General features: G+C 36.1%; 1 protein-coding gene across 2 annotated transcripts in view; it reads right to left on the bottom strand.

Annotated features, from left to right (window-relative positions):
- EPHA3 (EPH receptor A3) overlaps nucleotides 1-24127 on the bottom strand; it is a 358761-nt gene that overhangs the window by 104919 nt on the left and 229715 nt on the right. For both annotated transcript variants that reach the window (XM_050778973.1, XM_050778974.1), the window contains exons 4-5: nucleotides 20873-21028; nucleotides 19846-20181 (exon numbers count right to left, since the gene is read on the bottom strand). In XM_050778973.1, coding sequence (XP_050634930.1) covers nucleotides 19846-20181; nucleotides 20873-21028 — 492 coding nt within the window. The remainder of the gene's footprint in view (nucleotides 1-19845; nucleotides 20182-20872; nucleotides 21029-24127) is intronic.

Genomic DNA, 24127 nt, shown 5'->3' on the forward strand with positions numbered 1-24127 from the left:
ATTAAGGAACTTTGTAAAACAGATGAGGTGGAAACGCAACTGAAGACTAGTGGCTATTGTAATAATCAAAATGACGGATGATGAGAACCTGAAGTTAGTAATATCAAGTGAAGTTAGAAAGGATGTTATAGAAACAGAAGAGAGTTTGTGCTGGTGGATCTATGGGACATGCTAACTGGCTACATCTTCATTCAATAGACTTTTTTTTTAATACCCAGCACATTTTAATCACTGAGGAAATACATCAACAATACACTAATGAACAAAGTGAACAACAATTCCCCACCCTCATTAGGCTTATATTCCTGGAGGAGGACTAAGTGAGAGGGCAAAAATAGAGTAAGATTTCATAAATGACTTTGTAGATGACTGTTTCCCAGTTAAAGTCTGGGCTTTGATTCCAAAGTTGACTCCATCTGTACTCAGCAGGTATCTGTTGCTGTTCCCAAGATCTTTTATTTGATGCTATTTTAAAATTAAATTCCATGCTCTGTTGTCTACCCCTTTTCTCTTCAACTCTCATGGCTCTCAAACATACAACTTATATTTAAGATATTTCCCAAGAATCAGATCTTAGTGGTCAATTGCTTACTTAGTACAACCACCTGCACAAAATATGTTTTTTGCCTTAATTTGATCAATTCTAAAATGCTGTATATTATCAGGCATTCATGTTTTTGATCTTGAGCAATGGCATTATCATCCTTTATTCCACACATGTTTAAATTATTCTCAGGTTTGAGTGAGCTACAACTCCCCTTGCTCCTTCATTCAATTTTGGTCAATTTATCCTCTATTCCCCTCTGCCTGTTGGTATTGTTGATGCTGAGTTGGTTCTGGAACAAAAAGGAACTCAGCATGTGTAAACATTCCCTTAAACTGATGAAAATAATTTATTGGTGCCGTTTTTTTGCCCGAATGCATGACACAGAACTGGTCATGGTTTTAATTATTCTGGTTTTAATCTCTGAAAGGTCATCTCCTTCCTTTCCCCAGGTTTATTTCTGACCTTTATAATCTCTCATTTGAGTTATCATTAATGTGTCAACTAGTTTATTTTAATTGCATCTTCATTTATTTTTCTAAGTCATAGGCCTGATTGTGTCACTTTTCTACACAAAAATCAACAAGCATTTCTGCTAAACCCATCCCAAACCATCTATATCATACACAAGCACCACTATATATAAAATGAAGAAAAAATGCCCATGCATTTCTGTCCAGGTGAAGAAATTGCATGGCAGGCTCTGCATGCAAATGGGCTTTCTGTTTCAAGGGAAAGTGGAGGCAGAGACCCTATTCAAGGACATCAGGACAGTCATACTGCTTTGTCCTCTATTCCTCTCTACTTGTCGGTATTGTTGATGCTGAGTAGGTTCAGGAACCAAAAGGAAGTCAATGTGTGTGAATACTCCCTTAAACTGATGAACACAATTTCTTGGTGTTATTTTTTTCTAGAATGCATGACACAGAACTGAGTACTAACAAGCAATGGTGCAGCAACATTAGTCTATGTTTCCAAGTCTAGCAGGGCCCTTGCCGCACAGACAGTCAAGTGTTGCCCTGTGGAAAAACAAACCAAAGTGAAAAGCTATGTTGTATCTGCTCTTATGCCTGTAGTTCCTATATTTGCATTATGTTTTGTATCCATGACTAAATATGTTTGGAAATGGAAGTGTGTGTCCACTCCAATGCACTAATAAAATCCCCTCAAAAGATTGTAGACTTTAAGCCACATCACCATTCCATCCAACATTGCCCTTCTAGTCTTCCCCTCTTCCCTGCTCAGCTGAAAGGCTATATCTGAGGAGACAATTATCTTCCCAATCTCTTCATTCCCTTTCCCAGTCTTCAGCATTCTGGCTCCTGTTACATCCTTATTTACATATTATTGTCCACCTCAAACCCCATCCCTTCAAGAACACCTTTCTCTCAGACGGAGAATAATCATTCTTTTTCTTTATTATGATGTGTTTTCTTTACACAAACTATATTTAGTTGAATAAATGTTAAGGTAATTATACATTCATTGAGGGTAGAAAGTAGGTATTAATTATCATTATCTCCCCCATGACATACAGCACAGTGTTGGTCACATAACGGTATGCAACAAATATTGTTGGAATTAAGTTGAATAATTAAATTTCATTGTTAGGAAGTAAAGTCACTTTATAAAACAAATGTTAAGGAAATCTTTTAAAAGTAGCAAAGAGTGATGAAAATGTAGAAGAAAAGATAACTCAGTATTAGTTAATGAACAGTTTTAAGTACAATCTCTACATTACACTGATTGACTATCTCAGCATTACTCTTCAACAGGTTTAACAAAATTCTTCAGAATTAAATAGATTTAGAGGATATTGATAAGATAATGACAGTATTTTAAATTTACATAAAGTCTAGAAAAACAAGTATTGCCTTTTTGAGGCCAAGATAATATTAGTATAAATAAGTCTGTTTTTTTTTTTTTTTTTTGAGACGGAGTCTCGCTCTGCCGCCCAGGCTTGCAGTGGCCAGATTCAGCTCACTGCAAGCTCCGCCTCCCGGGTTTAAGCCATTCTCCGGCCAAGTAGCTGGGACTACAGGCACCCGCCACCACGCCCCGGCTATTTTTTGTATTTTTAGTAAGACGGGGTTTCACTGTGTTAGCCAGGATGGTCTCCATCTCCTGACCTCGTGATCCGCCCGTCTCGGCCTCCCAAAGTGCTGGGATTACAGGCTTGAGCCACCGCGCCCGGCCAAGTCTGTTTTCTTTTAACAAGGGTTTACGGAACTTCTCTTTCTGCAAGTTCAATTTGCATGGCCTCAGGCCAGGCAGTTCATGGAAGCACAAGCTGTAATGTGAAGGAGCTATAGATTTTCTGCCTGTCTGCAGCCTTGCAACTGGGAAAGAGTTTTTCTTCCTAACAACTTCCCAAGTGCTTGTTGACCAGATTCATCTGTAGAGTGATTTAAATGTGCATGTGCTACTAGGGATCCCTGTCAGGCCTCTGAGCCCAAGCCAAGCCATCGCATCCCCTGTGACTTGCACGTATATGCCCAGATGGCCTGAAGTAATTGAAGAATCACAAAAGAAGTGCAAATGCCCTGCCCCGCCTTAACTGATGACATTCCACCACAAAAGAAGTGAAAATGGCCGGTCCTTGCCTTAAGCGATGACATTATCTTGTGAAATTCCTTTTCCTAGCTCATCTTGGCTCAAAGAGCTGCCCCACTGAGCACCTTGTAACCAGAAAACAACCCCCCTTTGACTGTAATTTTCCTTTACCTACCAAAATCCTATAAAACGGCCCCACCCTTATCTCCCTTTGCTGACTCTCTTTTCAGACTCAGCCCGCCTGCACCCAGGGGAAATAAACAGCCATGTTGGTCACACAAAGCCTGTTTGGTGGTCTCTTCACACTGACGCGCATGACAATCCCTATGCTTATTTTCACAGACTCTGCATCTGTAGGACTGGCTTGGAGTAGGTAAATACTGGTGTTCTGAAAGGCCTCTGAGTGATTTTTTTAAGCAATTCTGGTTGAAAAAATCACTGAGCTTAGAGATTTCATCAATAGCAGTACCCAAAGATGATTAATAAGCCCTCAAGTGGTACTAATAGCAGTCACAGCACTGTCCTGAAAATAAGGATGCCTCTCGAAAGTCGGTAAAGGGAAACAGTGTAGTGAAAACTGTCTGATCAGGCCTGACACTATTCCTGAAATTCCATGCACAGAGGGCACATAAGAAGGTGATCTCCAAAAGGATAATGTTGACATGAAAATATTTACCAATTAAAACAACCTATAGTGTGCCTTTTCCACAAACCAGTTTGTCAGTTTACATTGCTATTGATAAGTGGTCATCCAAGTGAGATTTTGAAACTGAATATATTTGAAATAGGATTAGGCGAGGGGACACTTTCTGATGCACTGGGCATTGTCTTCCAAGAAAAACCTAAAAAAAAAGGCTCTCAAGGAAGAATGAAGATCCATTAAAAGAGAATTCCAATATGGTCAGTGGGTGAAATTCAAAGATTCGTATTTTCTTTGTATCAATTTATCTTGACATTTCTTTAAAAAATATAGTCTAGAAATTAACTCAAAAGAGAAACAGCAATCATGTGCATGCACACACATACCACTGACTATGATGGTTAAATTTATATGTCAGCTTAGCTATGCCATGGTACTCAGATATTTGGTCAAACGCCAATCTGGACTCACTGTGAAGGTGTTTTTCAGGTGATATTAACATTTAAATCAGTACACTTTTGAGTAAAGCAGCTTGTACTCCATAATATGTATGGGCCTCATTCAGTCAGTTGAAGGCCTTAGGAGAAAAAACAGAGAACCCTTAAGACCAAGGGAATTCTAGCTTCCGACTGCTTTCAGACTCAAGCTGCAATATCAACCGTTCCCTAGGTTTCCAGCCTATCAGCTTACCCTGCAGATTTTGGATTTGACAGCCTCCACAATCACATGAGCCTAGTCCTTAAACACACACATACACACACACACACACACTCTCTCTCTCTCTCTGTCTCTCTCTCTCCCTTTCTTTCCCCCACCCCCTCTCTATTTTTCTCTCAATAGATAGATACACACAGTCTATTGGTTCTGCTTCTCTGGAGAAACTTCATTAATATATGGACTAATATAATTGAAAAATTACTTTGCAAATCTATTCATGAAACCAAAACCTATGTTTAAAAAGAGAGTAGATAGCTAGCTAGCTTTATATAGGATGAAATGATAAGAGTTATTTTCTTTGGTGCCACAGTCAATCATCTTACAAATCTTATCACAGTTTGGGTTTGCATAAATCTTTAGTAAAACTCTAGGAGGAAAGAGGAGATTGAAACATACACCAGACTACAATCTCAGTTTGAGTTAGTAAATATAACCTGGGTCAATGAGAATATTTTCTTTTAACTGGGAAGAAGGAAAACTTCATTTATTGGGGATATCTTTGGTTCTCATTGTGCTATGAATTTTTTTGTGCAGGACAAGAACTGATGACTAGAGCCTTTCCTGCCACTCCTCGCATGTTGTATACATCCTGCCATCTGACAATCTGGTGCTTTTCACAAACAGCCAATCACGCATGTTAAACACCTTCTCCCTTGCCCCATCTCCCAACATCCCCACAGTACACTCCTTATACAATGCTCAAGGACTGTCTTTCCATATTACTTTCTGCATTGCTCACTACAGGAGTCATATGAAGCTTTCTTGTTGTAACCTTTGTGACTAAAAAAAGTGTAGGCCGTGTGCAGGTGACTGTATTTAAGATGAAGGGCTCTCCAAAGAAATATAGAAAGTAAAAGCAGCTGCCTAGCACCAACTGCAATAGAAAGACAGCTGCTTTCTTTACATGGAGGTGGAATAAAGCTCACTTCTAGGCAGCAGTTGTTACTGCAGCAGTCACTATCTAGGCTAATCTCCCACCATTTCAACAATTATTTGAAGGACAAAAGGAAAATGACTGAGTTCCTGCCTGAAACACAAGTAATGACTTTCCTTCTTTTCCTGGTTCATTCCTCAAGATAGGAGATATGTTCATCCCAAAAAGAAACGGACATCTTCTTGATGAATAGCAGCTTGAAGAAGATGAGATGGACCATCACACTTATTTAAAAAGAAACAATTGTGGTCATTATTTCAGAAGTGAGGTCATCTCACATAACCTTTCTTAAGGTGTCATACTATTCTATTTTAGAAGCATGAGTCTTCAGTACCTTCAAATTATAATCAGGACTTTGAGGGGGTTGTCACCCTTTCATATTTTCACTTAAAATACCTTTTAGACATAGTGTGCATTTTGCAAACAAAATACACATAAAAATATTGCTTTTCCCACAGCACCAGTGTAGCAATTCTATGTTAGACTTAGACACCTCTTATTAGGGAGAAGTAACAAAGAGGGAATTACTAAACCATAATCAAAACCCAGCTCTCATGTGGTGCCCACACTGTTGGTTTTGTGAAACTGAAGTTATTATCACCTCTCCAGGCTAAGGGGATAGCAGAGAATGGGCATAGAGGAGAGTGAGGCAGGTCTGTTGAGGTGAGTGCTCAGAAAATGCTCGTCTTAGTCCCAGGAAACTTTAAAGGGTAAATTTCATTAAGTAAAAGCAACCTTTCAGTATTCCCTAGACTAAACTGTGAAACATTTGTGAAAAGCATAAAATCCTTATTTATGGTAGGAATGTTTGAAATTCAAAAGATAAATGCCATTCAGAATGCAAGTATGTTCTAGGTATCTAACATGTAATGGGACACAGCTGTACTAACAGTCACTGAACCAGAGGCCTCTCTATATCATGTCATTAGTTGGCTTGTTATAAGCTGATTTTCTAGCCCTTTTTATAAGGGCCACTGGGGTAAAAAATAAATATATCATGTACTGAACATCTGTGAGTCTGTCACAAAGCACCACTCATATCAACTTTCAAGCTATATCTTAGGCTACACATGACACCCTTTAAAAATGGATCTTAACAAAAAGTATAGATCAGCAATTCATAGGTCTTTCTTTCCAAAGAAAGCCAAAGGCCTTGTCTGTGCCTTGGGCAACACTAATGGCATCTTCTTTCCCATCGTTTTACTGTAGTCTTTTGAGTTGAAAAACCATATGTGCACCCTAGGTAAGATTCTGAAAATGAATATTTTATATGCAAGATATTAACAGAAGAAAGACTTGCCAAGTGCCCAAACCATTGATTCAGTAAGTTGCCATAATTGTGAGTTAGCATTTAAGGGCACATGGTCACTAGCAATTCCTGCCTGAGCCACTTTTTAAATAAACCTGTCTGTTCATAGGAGAAGTGATTGGTTACAATTTTTTTCATTGGTCAAATAAAAAGTAATGCCAGTCACCTTTGAAATAATACATGAGAAATGAATTAAATATTTGAAATTACACAGGAAATTTGATTAGCTATAAAATAATTTTAAAACTGCAAATATTGTTAATTTACTCAATAAAATAAATAATAAGAATAAACATGAGTATAGTTATAAGATGCTTGTTTTTGATGTTCCCCTCTCTGTGTCCATGTGTTCTCAAGGCAAGGGTGAAAAAAGAAACGCAGTTGAGAGCATTTTCAATAATCTGGGCAAGATGATGTTACCAGGGCGGTCACACTGGATCTGTAAGAAGTAGTGAGATTCTTGTGATATTTTGAAGGCATGTTTTATAGACTATGCTGATGTAGATGTACAGTTTGAGAGAAAGAGAAGAGCCAACTGACTCCAACAGCTTTGACTGGAATAACTAAAAGCATAGAGTTGCAATTACCTGAAATGGCATGGCCTGCGGGTTAGTGATCCTTATAAGCAATTGCCAGTGAGGTAGTATTGATAGGAATCAGTCTATTACTCACAGTGCTCCACATTCACCCATGGTGGTTGGTGAAATAATTTTCAGTGTTATGTGGACAAGCATTTTTTATCCAATTAGCCGTAAATTTTTGGCAAGTAATATTGGTTTTCTATTTATAGGAGAAAACTGTTTTCACATTTCAGAGCAAAACAAAACAAAACAAAAAAAGAGAGGCTTGATTTAGCACATTATGTTACAGGAGTCCTAGTGGCATATGGATGAAGCAAAATTCCTAAAAGCAGTAAGTTGTTTACTGAAATTTAGAAATTGTTGGTGCACTGGAAAGATCTAGGCTCAAACTGTCCTTAGCAACTTGAGTTAGATAAGTAGGACTAGCAAACACTTGAAAAGTTTCTTCTAAAAATAAGGGTAATAATGTCTCTATTACAGGGTTGATTTAAGGCTTAAATGATACCTTGAAAATGCCCAGTACAGTATAGTACGGTGTTGGTTGTTAGTTTAAATAATGAATATTCTGATTTTGAATGAGAGCAACAATTCCCTTAGGCTACTGCAACAATCCAAAGATATGCATGCACACACACATATATATATACACACACACACACACACAAAATATATATATAATGCTTGCCAGTTCATCTAAAGAAGAAATGGCTACTGACAATAGAGGAATATATATTATCTGAAAATGTATCACAATTTAAAAAATATCATACAGTGTTAAAAATTACAGTAAATAGTGTGTAAATACCAGTATTACATGTGAAATGTACATAAATTATAAAATCTCCATGAGTACTACCCAAGAAGACAGCTAAATTCTTACTTCTCAACAAAGTGTGCATGTAGATTAACATAGATAAAATAGTGGATTTTTCCTTTATATCTTTTTTGAAACTCACTTTAATCACTTTTACTTTTCATACAGAGAAAGCAATATCTTTTAACTTTCACAAATAGGCAATATCTGTAAATGTGTATGTCTTAACAAATATTAGCAAACTAGTAAAAACTGACTTACTATTATGTTATCAGTGCCAAATTATGGCCATGTATCTTCAAAACAGTTATAATTCATAATTACAATGATTATTCTGATCATTTCTAAACTTCTGACATTTTCTTTATCTGAAATGAGGAGCTACTTTCATACTAATTCATGTTGATTATATTTTAAAGCATTCTAGTTTCATATACTTTATGTGGTAACTGTCTACTTAACTAGAGTATTTAATTCCAAACTAATAACAATAAGCTTAAACAAATAGGTAAGTAAATGAACAGATAGACGAATAAGTCAGACTAACATGGAGAGTTTTACTGCAAAACTTTAAACATTTGTTCTTGTCCCATTATTACAAGTTCACATATTCTATGTGTTTTTATAAGCCAGATACATGCAACTGAGAGATCATTAAAATGTGCATTCAATTATCATCGAATTTGTACATAACTTAAAGCATTTCATTTACTTTCCTTCTCTCTAGTGAAAAACTTTGGGACATTTTGCGAGTTTTCTAGCATCATGTGTAATAGGTAGGTTTTTCTTTTCTTCCTTTGCTTTAGTAATGAAAAAAAGAAGATAAAGCTATTACACATAATTTCATATAATCTGTGAATTCCAGACCAATCTGTTTCATTGGGGGCTTCATTGAGCTGTTGATGCTTTTTGAATTCTCTTGGCAGCTGGCTTTGCCTGTCTTTTCCTGGCCAAACCAATCAATTTCATGCTGTGTTGATGAAACCTTTTAAGATGTCCTAAACTGAGAGCTCCTTAAAAGTAGTGACCACATCTTAATCATCATTTTATCCCAGTAGATCCAGTATAGTAACTGGCTCATACTAAGGGCTTAGTCAATTCTCAGGGAACAGAAAAAGCCAATTAATTGAGTGTGTTATTTATTGCCAAAGAAAACCTGGAGTTATCAATGGTTTTTTTTTTTTTCTTTTTTTAGAACGCATTTACTGCTAAATGTTCCAAATGTTTATCAAAGATATTAACTACCAAGTATTGATCACTTAATAAGCAGCCAGCACCACACAAGGTACTTACATATGCTTTTTTTCTTGAGTTCACAATATCTCAATGTAGCTATAATCGTTACTTAACAGATGAGATGGTTAAGAAAAAGACTGTCCTGTTCAAATATTTTAGTAAAAAAGTCTTCCTTGTTTCATATCTGTTAGACTTCATATACTTTCTAGAATTTTATTCTTTCTAGCTCTTTATATTCTTAATTTATACATGTACATGTATACACACGCACATGAATATAAAAATACAAACACATACACATATGAATAGTTGTAAAACCTAGTTTTTTATCTAGCAGTTTTATATTAGCATTTTAATAAGGACATCTAACTTACGTCTGCAATAATAAGAATTTGTAAAAGCAGCTTAGAATGGAAACATACCTCAGAGAAGACGGATGGGATTTTTTTTCAAACATTTCAGATATAAAAATGTCAAATTAAACTAAAGTTTTTTACTATATCAGTTGAAATCAAGAGAAAAGTATGCTATGTTCTTAGCCTAGTTGTTTTATTTTAACTGGGATTTAATGCAACAGTAGGCAATGTATCCCAGATATCAACTTTGAAAAAACTTTTGAAGTCATTTCAACAGAAGAGAAATAAAACAAGCTTTACTAAGTGACATAGAAATAGAGAATGTTATTTTTTGATATGTTGAAAATCTGCGTAAATATCCATAACAGGTACTTCATTTTAGCGGATATATACCCAATTGCCCTCGTTCGATGGACAAAGACAAACTTTGCCCACAAAATATATTCAAATAGCATGATAAAGTAAACAAATAAAAGTAAAGATGCAACGATTTTCTTTCTTTAAAATATTTGTGGTATGCACAATTAATTTTGGGGTCATCTGACATTCTCATCTTGGAATTACAGTAAATCTATTAAAATAAACTTGTAGAAAAAGCCAACAACTAACCTTCTAGTGATTAAAAATTAAAAAGTGAGCATTTCCTAAGTGGTTGTAAAATCTTTTTCTCCTGTCACAACCTGGGCCTTGGTAAAGTGTATTATTCTAACTCTCTATCCAGAATGATTATTAGAACATTTGTTGTCACCTGGTTTATTCCCATATCACCGTCTATTTTCTTTAATCTTTGCCAATATCCTTTGCTTGATTGTCGGTTTTTTTTTTTTTGACGGTTTCTCGCTCTTTCACCAGGCTGGAGTGCAGTGGTGCAGTCTCGGCCCACTGTAACCTCCACCTCCCGGGTTCAAGTTATTCTCCTGCCTCAGTCTTTCGAGTAGCTGGGATTACAGATGCACAATCAGCGACCACACCCAGCTAATTTTTGTATTTTCAGTAGTGACAGGGTTTCACCATGTTTACCATGATGGTTTCGATCTCCTGACCACCTGATCCGCCCGCCTCGGCCTCTCAAAGTGTTGATGGTACTTTTATTAGTCTTAACAATTTCTTATTTTATGTGTGCCTTTGGTTCTTGTTCTAGCCCAGCTGAGACATATAGGCCAACATGTATAACTTTCAATCAGTCATTTCCATTACATCCTATGGAGGGCACCTCAGTGATGGCACAAAATCAATGGATATACCTACATTGTATATACACATGTGTGTATGTGCAACGAACAACGCGGGAATGACTTATTATATTGAGGGTTGTCATACATTACAGATATGAATTACAATTTTGAAAAAAACTTGGACTCTAAGCCAATCACACCAAAAGAATGTATCAGAATTTTGATCTTACATATCTTAATATTTATTCATATTTTTAATTAAAGAAAAGAGTTTCTATTTTCCCAAGACACAGGAAAATCTGCATGATTATTTTGGAGACAGGGCACAACTTATTCAAGCACTTTCCCAGTCACAAATGTTCTCTCATTTTATGTAATTCTCACAACAATCTATGTTTAGGACATATTGTAGCAGTAATCTAAAAGGATACAAAGATGCTAGTAAGTTTAGTCCAGTAGCTCCCTTAAATTCATTTCTAAACAAAATTGGGAATGAATGCATAAATATACCAAATTTAAAAATACAAAAAATAGTCACTTCGTTATTAAGTGACAGTACCTGAATTTACAACTGGGCTTTTGCTACTGTCCTATTCCACTTTGTTTTTCTTTTTTTCTTTTTCTTTTTTTTTTTTCCTTTGAGGCGGAGTCTCGCTCTGTTGCCCAGGCTGGAGTACAGTGACGTGATCTCTGCTCACTGCAAGCTCCACCTCCCGGGTTCACACCATTCTCCTGCCTCGGCCTCCCGAGTAGCTGGGACTACAGGTGCCTGCCACCTTGCACAGCTAATTTTTTGTATTTTTAGTAGAGATGGGGTTTCACCATGTTAGCCAGGATGGTCTTGATCTCCTGACCTCATGATCCTCCCGCCTCAGCCTCCCAAAGTGCTGGGATTACAGGCGTGAGCCACCATGCCCTGCCCACTTTGTTTTTCAAATACCTTTTTTTTCCAAGGCATATTTGCTTCATTATAAATAAACAGTGGATTACTTTTTCATAAGTACATGATACAATGTGCATTAACTTAGTTTCCTAGAATATATAACTGGAAGGAAACTTAGAAATGGTCTAGTCCGAATGTTAAATTTCACAGAAAGATAAAGGGATACTCTGACCTACTCTGAGGCCCAATCAGAGAGGGATCATAGATGAATATTTACTTCTTTTGACACCCATTCCAGACCTCTCCCTACTCAGGCACATGGCCTTGCCTTTAAAGCTATTTCTTGGGAAAAACTTGTGACCAGAGACAGATTTTTTTTTTTCTGGTAGTTTGTTATAATTATTTTTTTTCCAATTGAAATGAAAATGTAAAGGAGTAAGAGGTTATTTCTGGATGATGAATTGTCAAGATAAGTGCTTTTAAATTAGCATTGATTAATAGTAAATACCATCATGTGAAATTTTGATTTCAAAGAAGAAATCACACCACCTGTGTACCAGGCATTCCAGATTTTACTATAATATAATAACCATCTTTATATATTTCTTTCTTTAGTCTTACTTAGATTTTGCGCAAAGCCTCTCGTTTGCAACCCATAGGAAGAAGAATATATAGAGAGGGGCTCTGGAGTTGTGTGGTCATGGACAAGTCACTTATTCACTTATAGCCATATAAAATTGTTGTAGGATTGAATAAGATAATTACATAAAGGACTTGAGTGCAGTGCTAATCATGTCAAGAGGAGTTAGGTCAGTAATTAATAATAATAACAATAATAATAATAAAGGAGCAGAAAATATGAACTTCTCACCTTTTTGGCCTTTGCATTCCTTTACTTGGTGCGAATGATATCGAATGTCAGGGCCCCTGCTTATGGGGGTGCCACACCTCATAGTCACAGTCTTTGTAATTTGGATACTTATTGCAATGATTTCCTGACCGATAGCTATAAAGTCACTTAAGAAAGGGATGTATGTTTGTTTTTCTATCTGAACACTGGTACTATAGTGATAGGATTATAAAGTCAGAATACTGGGCTACATAATGGTTATTAACACTGAGCTAATACTTTGGGAGATACTGAAATATAATTAAGAATTTATTATGAAAGAGTTTTGCCAGTGGTAGTAATACATCTGCTTTTGGAAACAACACTTTTTTTTTCTTTCTAAATACTTGCATTTATTAAATTTCTCATTTACTCACATGCAACGCTAGTATATCCTAAGGGCTCTATTTCAGTTAACTTTAGGGAGGTAGAACACGTTTAAAGTATAAAATATGATTTTATTGTGATATGAGACTAAAAATGTTCTCCTTGGAAAATAAGGATGAGAAAACTTTCTGTGAATTAAATATTTTTTGCTCTTGGGGGAATATAGTTAACATACAACAAGTTAGCATCAAAAGGCTAATTCTTTCTTAATTTCCATGTGCTTTAGTTAACACTATATTTACTCCTCTAACTGGTTATTAATATTCTTTTTCCAGTGAGAACTCTTGAATGAAAGGTGTAATCAAACCCTTCCAGGTACATGTCTTCTCCATTAATTCGAGTCATATATAACATCAGAATGAAGACGGGATGAAAATTCAGTTTAGATTCACGAAGCTCTCCAACTGCCTTCCTTAGCTCATGTTCCATTTTGTTATGGCCTCTAAGCTCATATGAGGGTTTTGAATAACTGTCAGGACAGTATATGGTTTTTGTTTTTGTACAGCTTATTGCTCACTCTACAGATATGTACTGTGCCTCCATACCAGGGTGTGATGACTGAAAGTCATCATTAATGTGTTAAATGACATGGAAGGCTTCGGCCACACTATGACACGTCACTGCAGAGTGATATTCCCAGATGCACAGGTATCTGCCTCGATTTCAAAACAGGAAGAAGCTAAATTGATGTACTGTGAAATCATAATGTGTGTATATATATATATATATATATAAACCACTTATAATCTCAGGGCCAAATTCAGACCTCATTTGTTTGTTGAAATAAACAAAATGTTTAGACTTCAATTTTTAGGTTTCATTAATCATACAATGAAACAAAGAGAAGGATGCATCATAGAACATTACTAAAGTCGTATGATGTTCACTATTTTGTTAGGTGATTTTCATTATGTTTAAAGTTTCTGATTCACTACATTGGTGCTGAAAAATGTCAACCTTCGTGTTCTGAAAGAATTCATGTAGATCCTTCTGGTGTTCTGGTGTTTAATTCATTTCCAAGGAGTATAATTACACGGCAACATACAGTTCTATAGGGACTATACCATAGGTGGCCATAGTTTAATGGCAGATTCAGTTAAGCACTTATTCTACCTTTATTTTAAAATGTTTGCTTCTGCAGAAATGCTGAAGCCTGACTGATGTCTTTAACATGAGTTATTTCTTTGTCATATCTACATACACTAAGTCCCAAAAGAAAAATAACGTGGCTAGAGGAAACATATTCCGGAATGAAACCTACAGAAAACTTAGAAATATTTACTTTATCAAATGCAAAATAAATGCAGTGGATTCTTTCTTTCTTTCCTTCTTCTCCTCTCCTCTCCCCTTCCCCTTCCCCTTCCCCTTCCCCTTCCCCTTCCCCTTCCCCTTCCCCTTCTCTTTTGAGACAGACTCTCGCTCTCTTGCCCAGGCTGGAGTACAATGGCGCGATATCAGCTCACTACAACCTACGCCTCCTGGGTTCAAGCAATTCTCCCACCTCAGTCTCCCAAGGAGCTGGAATTACAGGCACCTGGCATCATGCCTGGCTAATTTTTGTAGAGACAGGGTTTCAGCATGTTGACCAGGCTGGTCTTGAATCCCTGACCTCAAGTGATCTGCCTGCCTCGGCCTCCCAAAGTGCTGGAATTACAGACATGAGCCACCGCACCTGGTCTAGCGTGGATTCTAAATTTAGTCAAAGGGCTCTAATATTTTAGGGTTCATTTTTTAAAGTATGTATTTTTTATTTAACATTTATTAAATATATATACTTTCTTTAACCAATGGATACTATTGCTTTATTCTGTGAAATAAAAGGCCATAAAACCATGACTGAGAAAACCTCTAAACGTTTTTGATAGTAAGTGAGTGCACAGGTGGTCTTAAAGGTCAAAACTAATTAATTGATTAACATTATACTAGACAACGTTTTGAATTGTAGTCCCAGAATGCCAAAAAATAAATTAAAAATAAAAATAATTATTGGATTTCTAGTTTAATCCCTTCATGTGATGGATGGCAATTTTCAGCCAGAAGAAAGGAAAGGGTTTATCTAAGAGGATAAGAAGCAGGTTGTCTTTGATCATCAAATTAAGTAGATAATAGAGGTCATTCTGTCTAAAGCAGAGGATAGGAATTCCTTCATTATATCTAACAGTTTCAAAGATTTTTTCCTTTACACAAATTAGTGCACCTTCAATTGAAAATCTACATAAAATGAAGTCATGCTCTCTTTAAAATAATCATAATTTGCTGATAATTTTTGAATGGAATGGCAACTCTGAAATTCCCTGTGTCATATCCAGCACCTGGGAAGTCCTGTCAATAAGTGTTGGTCTTCTTCCTTCTCCATTCTTTTTTTTTTTTTTTTTTTTTTTTTTGCATCTGCCTTGAATTTACAGAAAATTATTTACTTATTGTTATGGGTGGGAACTATATTATATCAGTATATGCTACTATATTATTATAAATAGGAACTGGAGGTAAACAGAACATCAATTTGTTTTTGCCACTGGGATATGAGGAAAACAATGAACAGAAGTTGACTAATAGCTTCAGATGAGATTATAGTACAGAACAATGCTAATGTCTTGATTTTAACAAGTATATTGAGACTATGTAAAAGCATTATTGTTGTTAAGAAATTGTCACTGAAGTGTTCAGGAGGAAAGGGGCATAATATCTGCAAGTGGTTCAGAAATAAGTAACATTTACATAGAGAGAGAGATGGGAGTGGGAATTATAAAGCACTTAGAATAAATTATTAATCTAGGAGAAATCTGTGTTAAGGTATATAAGCATAATGTACACTATTGTGATATTTTCACACATGTGAACAAATCCAATTTTATGATAGAAATTGTATATACACATGCTGAATTCCAATAGGGTAAACTGGAAAAGGAAGGAAATGTCAATTTAATCAGAAGTTTGCTGTCTTGATGAAATGTTGAAAAAGCTTCTCAGGATCCAAGTAGTAAAATAAGAGTAGAGGTGGACCTCAAAACCCCAAGGCCACATAAATTCTCTATTAGTGCTCCTTATTCTAGTCTGAGATCATTATATGCTATAGGATAGTGGAAAAGGGCAGATTCTATAACGGCAGTTAAGAATGAACAGATATACATATTCCACTAGTGGAATGATTGTTTTGTCCAGGAGAAAAAAGATTAATATACTCATTCGATGAAAGAAAACAAAAGGTAGCAATTTATGTCATGTTATAACTTTGAAGATTTTTGTTTTGTAATCTGCAATTCTTTCTTTACTTGTTTGACTTATGGACTCACAGATAAAATCTTTATATGGAGGCCTACCTTCTTATCTCACTGACATACTTTGTGAAAGTATTGAGAGTTGAGAACTAATATCCGAATTTAATCTTCGGATTAAACATAATCTTCTACAATTTAGAAGGTGCCTTATCATTTGATCATCACAAGGCTTTTACAGTGTAATCAAGAGAAAAATCAACAAACTCGATCTCACAAACTAAATTAAAAAGGACACATTCATGCTTCCGCTTTGTATCTACGTCAAGTATAGAGAGTCTGGGAGGATTTTAAACACCGTGGTATCATATCTGTCACAGCCATACCCTTCCAGTGGTGGGGAGCTCATTTTTCAAGGCTACAAGTCCATTAACCTTCACAAGAACAAAAATAAAGCAAAACAAAGAAACACTCCTTTTAGAAAAGGCATTGCTTCTAATCATGCTTATATATCTTACTCTGGAGATTCGAAGATAGAACAAAGACCTGTACCTCCCCAGGCGCAGAAAACGATACAGACATCCTGAAATAAATATATAAAATGCCTGGTGGTGCACATTATAAACACATTTGTGATTTTTTTTTAAAGGGAAAGAGACTAGGGTAAGTAACTTATATCGCCCTTACTGAATCTGTCATAAACAGTGATTTGTAACTGGGAGGGCCAAAGTATCAACCTCATTTATTTTTTAATGTCTTGGCCTGGTCTTGGTTGCCAATTTACCTAGATTCATTCACTGCATATATTTGGAACTATTAGTTTCCTGATAAATGCATTGTCAGAAAGCCAGGGGGAATGATAAGATAGGAAATAAGGAGCTCTTGCTTGTTTTTATACAATTCTGTTTGACTTAAGAGATAATTATAACACAGATTGATGCTATGATTTTAAACAGGGTAGTAAATCAGCTTGAAATATAGGGCTCCAGAAAGCCATTTGCCACATGATTACAGTTTGTTAAGAATTCCTGTGTTCGCTGAAGATGAGAAGCCATAATCATGCAATATATAGCAACAGTATTGCAGTACTCATTTTTTCCCCATAGAAGATACTTAAATAAACCTACGTTACAAACTTTTAAATATCATTAGTTACAAAGTATAAATATCATTAACTGAAGCAAAGCAAAGCATATGCTGGTTGGTCTGGGATCTAGCTTCAAATGGGAGAAATTACAGATTCAGTGAGCAAGATTAAAGTAGTGATTCAGGGCACTTCATTTAAAATTCATGCATTTTCCACAAATTAAGTTTACTTATCATCATGAGGAATATAAAAATATAAGATTTTCATCAATATATGAGACCTGAAGCAAAGTGAAAATGAAAGAGAAATTCAGAATCAGAAAGATACATATTTGAACATGGATGGACTCTGCCATGGCTTGTGTTTAAAATATCTATCCACTGTCATGGGGAAGACAGCGGCCCCTCAAGAAAGATGGGTGCTAGTCAAAGGCTCTGGATACCCCTCTTACACAAGGATTTATCCCTTTGGTTGCTGAATGATGGGGATAATGGAGATGGACCTGACATACTGAGCTTAGGGGGCTACTCAGTGTATTTGAGAAATTAACCAGTAGAGATGCATTTCTATAATAACCTGCAGGAATAGATACAACTACATTTAACCAGTAGGTAAACAGATGAAAATGTTAACAACCAGCAGAGTCATACTGATGCATACTTGCTTTTGTAGATGACACTTATTGTGTGTCTTTGCTAGTTGAACTAAACTTTCTGAGTAAGCCAAGTGATGGAGATGGAATGTGCTGAGTTTTTTTGGCTCATTATTTGGCTACTAGAAGACCTAGGTGATAAGATAATTTAGTCATTTCTGGTTTCCTTTTGCCTAGAGCATCCAGGACACATTCTTTTTTTTTTTTTTTTTTTTTTTTTTGAGACGGAGTCTCGCTGTGTCTCCCAGGCTGGAGTGCAGTGGCGTGATCTCGGCTCACTGCAAGCTCCGCCTCCCGGGTTCACGCCATTCTCCCGCCTCAGCCTCCCAAGTAGCTGAGACTACAGGCGCCCGCCACCTCGCCCGGCTAGTTTTTTGTATTTTTAGTAGAGACGGGGTTTCACCATGTTAGCCAGGATAGTCTCGATCTCCTGACCTCGTGATCCACCCGCCTCGGCCTCCCAAAGTGCTGGGATTACAGGCTTGAGCCACCGCGCCCGGCCGACACATTCTTATATTCTCAGAGCAAAGGGTGATTCCCACCAGGGACCACAGGGATTTCCATAATGTGAGCCAAAGGAAGAGCAGAAGCCGAGTTTATACTCTATCTTGACAACCAGCTCAGAGGTGACCCCACCTGGGAGAGGACTGGAGAATCTGTAGTTCTCTGGAGAATCAGAGTGGCATCTTGTCTGTCTCTTCCCTCTCGCTTTGGCTCCAATGTTTGTTTTTTTGTGTGTAAAAATAAAACAATATCTCTGAATTGAGCATCTTGGAATGTATACCTAATGATGACACTTTGTAGCAATAATTAAGCACAACAAATACCTATCAGTTTAACTTTGTATAAGACATTTTTATTACAAAAGAAAATTGTTTATTATTCATTTATCAGTTGTCGATATTGAAAAATGATTGTTATATCTCAAAGGGGCATTATTTCTATGTAACATATAATCTATCTATATCTTCGAGAGATTCACAATTAAAATCCCACAAGTAAAATCCTTAAGTAATGTACATAGAGAATTTAAAGTCTGATTAAAAAGAAATGATTTACTAACAGTAAAAAAAGGGAGAGAGAGACAAATCATGGATGTAAGATAAAGAAAGATGAGGTGTTTGTACACTTGTTTAATTTTTCCATTTCATATTAAGGAGTCTTTGCCTACAACCTTCAAATGTAGGATTTTTTGTTTAATTGGGAAAAGATTGTCAGTGGAAAATATAGTTGATGAAATCACCTATCAATTCATTTCAGAAAATTATTTAAATTAATGATTCTAATTGTTCTGTAACAAGAGCTCTTTTTATAGTGCTTTTTTCTAAATTTAACATTTTGATTTTTTTAACGTAAAGCTGTATGTATTAAATAAAATCGGTTATTTTCTTATTATTAACTAAGCAGAGATTTATAACTATCAGTTATAACACATAGAGCTTCTTAGAAGTATAAAATAACAAAATAATTATATCTAAAATATCTAATTTTAACTAAGCTGAAGATATTTATAATTTTTCATATCCTGCATAACTTTTTTTAAGCTAAGATTCATTGTCTAAGTTCTCTGAAATACAAAAATGTTTCCCCTAAGGAGCCTCCCTACTACTATCTGAGAGCCTCAAACATTTAAGGATTTCAAATTGTGAAACAATGGGTATAAACCAGTTTAAAAATCACCTAACAAATATGGTTTATTCTCACTTGAAGAATTAAATTATTTAATGTGCCATAACTGTTTAAATGTGTTAGAAGGCAAAATCTTGGGGCTCTATCAAATCTTTTTTTCTTTCCACCCAGTTTTCCACTCTCTGTCAAAACCATTACTCGGACATGATATGATAGGAGTAAGAAACATCCAGTATTTACTCACCAGCCTGATTAGTTGTGATGCTGACCGCAGCAAACTGTCTCAGTGGGGAGCTCAGCTCTGACACCCCATTAATGGCATCAATCTCAAAGGTGTAGTTAGTATGTGCCAGGAGGTCTGTCACTGTCACTGTGGTGTTGGTGAGTCCAAACTGTCGAGGGAGGAAGCGGACATTTGGGCTGCATGGCTCACACTGTTTTATATTCCACCCACATTTTTTACATATGATGTTGAAGGTAACATCTTTCCGGCCTCCTGTGTCCAGGGGCCAACTCCAGTCCAGGATAACTGAGGTCTCGTTTATATTAGAGATAACATTTCTTGGTGAAGATGGAGGTCCTGCAAAGTAGTTCAACAAAGATTAATGAGCCTCAATTCTGTTTTCTACTACAAGGGAAATAGATAATTTACAATGGAACTGAAAGAGGTAAATAACTATCCTTTCTTTATTATCAACTTTCAGTTCATCCTTAGAGGATCCATGAGATTATAGACACATGGATTCAAGAACACTGTGTTCCCCAAGCTGTGAATAGGGAAGTTTTGACTCAAGGGTAAGGATACATTCACAAAGTCTAACAAAATAACTCACCACTATGTTCAAAACCCTTGTGAATAGTTACAAAAACTTTAGTATTAGTTTTATAAATCTTAGTCTTTTTCCCTATGACCTATGACCAACATACAGCAAGAGGGAATAGAAATGTAAAAACATAAATCCCTGTCTATAACCTCCCCTATCCTGTCATATGTAATGCAGGATCTAAACAAGACACAGAAAATGTTCTCTCTTTCTGGGGGTTGTGTTGCAGGAAGTGCTTTAAAATATAATTCATTTTGTATGATAAATGTTGCATTTGTGGTGAGCCAAGCATGGAGAGTGAAGCAGAGAAAGCTTTCAATTTGCACACTGGGCAACAGAAGGAAATGGGCCAAATGCTTTAAAACAAAAACAAACAGCACAGTAACAAGAAGAAAACGAAACAAACAAAACAAACATGGAGGCATGGGTTGCAGCAAAACTACTCACGGGTACAAGCCATGGATGGAGGGTCTTTGTCTGCCCGGAAGTAATTATTCTCACACCTGCAGTTCATTGAACCATCTTCCTGAGTAGAACTGTGAGGTGGGCACTTAGCACACTTCATATTACCATCCAACGCCTTGTAGAAACCTGGTCGGCAAGCTACAAACAAAACGACTCTCTTTTAAAAGTCTGTGATAATTTTTTTTGAAAATATGTAAAACAGATTTAAGTAAGTTCGAATATGAATTTATTACAAATAAAAATCAAGTTTTTTCCTCCAAGAATTTACAGAAACAAATGATAGGGCCTACTGTAGTTTTTCTGCATATATGATTGAATTTGCACCAAATGTTAAGGAAAAAAAAACACACACACACAAGATTTAGATTATTTTGGCACTAGTGTATGATGAAATTTCCAGCTTATGTTTTCACAGTTTTACTTGGCATTGGACTATTTGTGGAGAAAATAAAGCAAAACCATGTCACCATGCAGTAATTCCCTTTTTAAAACATGATGCAATGCGTATACTATCTGCACTGCAGTAAGCAGTGTACTAACATTGACTTGTTTTCTAATTGCTCTGTGGGTACACTTTTGTCCCACAAAGTGTAAGCAACTAAAAAAGAGATCATGGCTTCTTGTATATTTTTAAGATTCTTGATAAATAACTTTCATGAGCTACAATATTTTTTTCTGGTTTGACAGTATTTTTCCTTACCTCTTATGGCAATGGCCTAAAATAAAAATTTAAATGTATTCCTTTGTCTATATCTGAAATACAGAGGGATATACAGTTCCTATTTAAACTAATACACTTATGAACTCTTACTAGATGAGAGCTCTTTTAATAACTGTGTTATCTTTTTAATTTCTGGCCACATCTCTGCATACAATGATTTTTGTAAGCCTATTGAACTGGTTATCGAACTCTGATTTCAGCTTATAATTTAGTGTTCAGCATCTATTTACTGTTTTACAGAGATATGCCTAATCTGCCTCTACTATATTATTTTCATTTTGTCTGACAGAAAATTCAAAATGCTGCATTATTTCTTTGATTCATTTTCATAATTACATTGAGAACTAAAATCATAGTGAAAATTCCAACAAGAAGTCTCTAATCATTCATTTGAGAAGGAATTTGGGATCTAAATTTTAGATCCAAGATCATCCTTGGAAGTCAATACTTTCTAAAACTTCTAAAGCTCAATTTCGGTGCCACATTTGGACTTGATGATTTATAGAACTTATAGAGACTTGAAGATTTACAGAATTATATATAGAATAGGCCCTACAGATGGTCATTACATTCTCGAATTTTCTTACACTAAGTTCATATTGTGAAGAGGAGATTATTTGCATTAAAGTAAAACCCGTGTGGACAAATCAATATTTATAATCACTAAATACGTTTCTGAAAAGAAACACAACATATCCATTGTAGAATATCTTCTTACTGAAAGTTTCTTAAAATAAGACAAAGGAAATACCCCGCCAAAATAAACTACTGAAATAACTTAAAATGATAGCAATCATTAATCTAGTCTTACAGTTTTCTAGTTCCTACTAAGAGTGGCTGATCTAGGACCAATTTCCAATATATTGAACAACTTTTGGTGTCACATTGAGATCCATTCCATGTAGCCATATAGTCAATTCTACTGCCCTAATGATTATAATTTTTCTTTTTCTTTCTTTCTTTTTTTTTTTTTTTAAGACAGAGTCTCACTCTGTCATCCAGGCTTAGTGCAGTGGCACAATCTCGGCTCACTGCAATCTCCGCCTTCCGGGTTCAAGCTATTCTCCTGCCTTAGCCTCCCGAGTAGCTGGGATTACAGGCATGTGCCACCATGCCTGGCTAATTTTTGTATTTTAGTAGAGACAGAGTTTCCATATTGGTCAGGCTGGTCTCGAACTCCTGACCTCGTGATTCACCTGCCTCAGCCTCCCAAAGTCCTGGGATTACAGGTGTGAGCCACCACACCTGGCCAGGATTATAATTTTTTAAATATTGTCCTTAAGCACTGGTTACAAACTTCCACTCATATCTCATATCATATTGCCTCAGGGGGAAATGATATAAATGATATGCAATGCGTATACTATCTGCACTGCAGATATTTGTAAACAAACTATGCACTTAAATTCTGTTTTCTATTTAGCTCATCATTGAATGCCATTAAACTTCTAAGAGGGCATTGCTGAGTCTTTAAAGGATTAAACTGCTGTGCTCTGAAGTACTTTGTTATTTTGTTTGCTTGTAAGTTTATCTGTGTGTTTTGTGTGTGTGTGTGACTTTTATGGTTTTTACAACATTTGGCATACAGGTATTCAGTAAACACTCAGTCACTTTTTGTTACTATTATAGATGGCTATACTATATGATAGTTGAAAAGACAGTCACATAATCACTTCCTAGGTACTGCACAAATTATCAGGATTACTGATAGTATCTTGAAGGTAGCTACAGTTAATAAACCTACAAGTTAAGAATGCCTCTCAAACTAGTCACCAGACTTTATCCAATTATGACTAGATAATAACCCTGAGATAATAACAGTAAAAGATAGGTAGGCACACATACATACAGCTTAATCAATATTTGTCAAACATCTATTCTTGTTTGGGCTGTTTGATACCCCAAAAGGCAAAAATGTCCCTAATTCTGCCCATACCCAAAGGGCCTTGCAATAGAAAGTGGGCAGCAGGCATTTAATACAAATCATGCTGAGCAATCACTCCATTGTGATTGGTGGTTGGAAGAGACTCCACAGAAGGAGCGCCATTTGAGAAAGATCATACATAGATACTAGAAATGGCCAGTATGAAGCATAATTCAATATACAAATAAATCAACATGAAAAGACAGACTATTATACAGAATTATATGAAAAGTAGTGTTGGTACTCAATATCCAAACTCTGCTTTCTTCTTGCCAGCAGAATCTTGATTTTGCTCAGAGTTGAAGCCATCCAAATCCTTTCTTCCTTAGACCAGTGCAGCTAGGGATGAATGGCCAACGTCATAGCCAAAAAGGTGGGCAAAGAAATGTACACAGAAGTCTGATTAAAATATTTGTGATACCTTTGTGTTTTCTAACAAGATGGTACAAATGCAACTGAAGCCAAGTTCTTCCAGCCTTCATCATGGACATTATGGCTGGAATTGCAGCAGCTTACATGTGATCATGAGTGAAAGGCCAAGAAAATCAGCATGATGTGTTTTCTGTACTTGATCCAGGAACCACTAATCTCA

Source organism: Macaca thibetana, chromosome 2 (genome assembly GCF_024542745.1).
Source record: "Macaca thibetana thibetana isolate TM-01 chromosome 2, ASM2454274v1, whole genome shotgun sequence".
Taxonomy (NCBI): Eukaryota; Metazoa; Chordata; class Mammalia; order Primates; family Cercopithecidae; genus Macaca; species Macaca thibetana.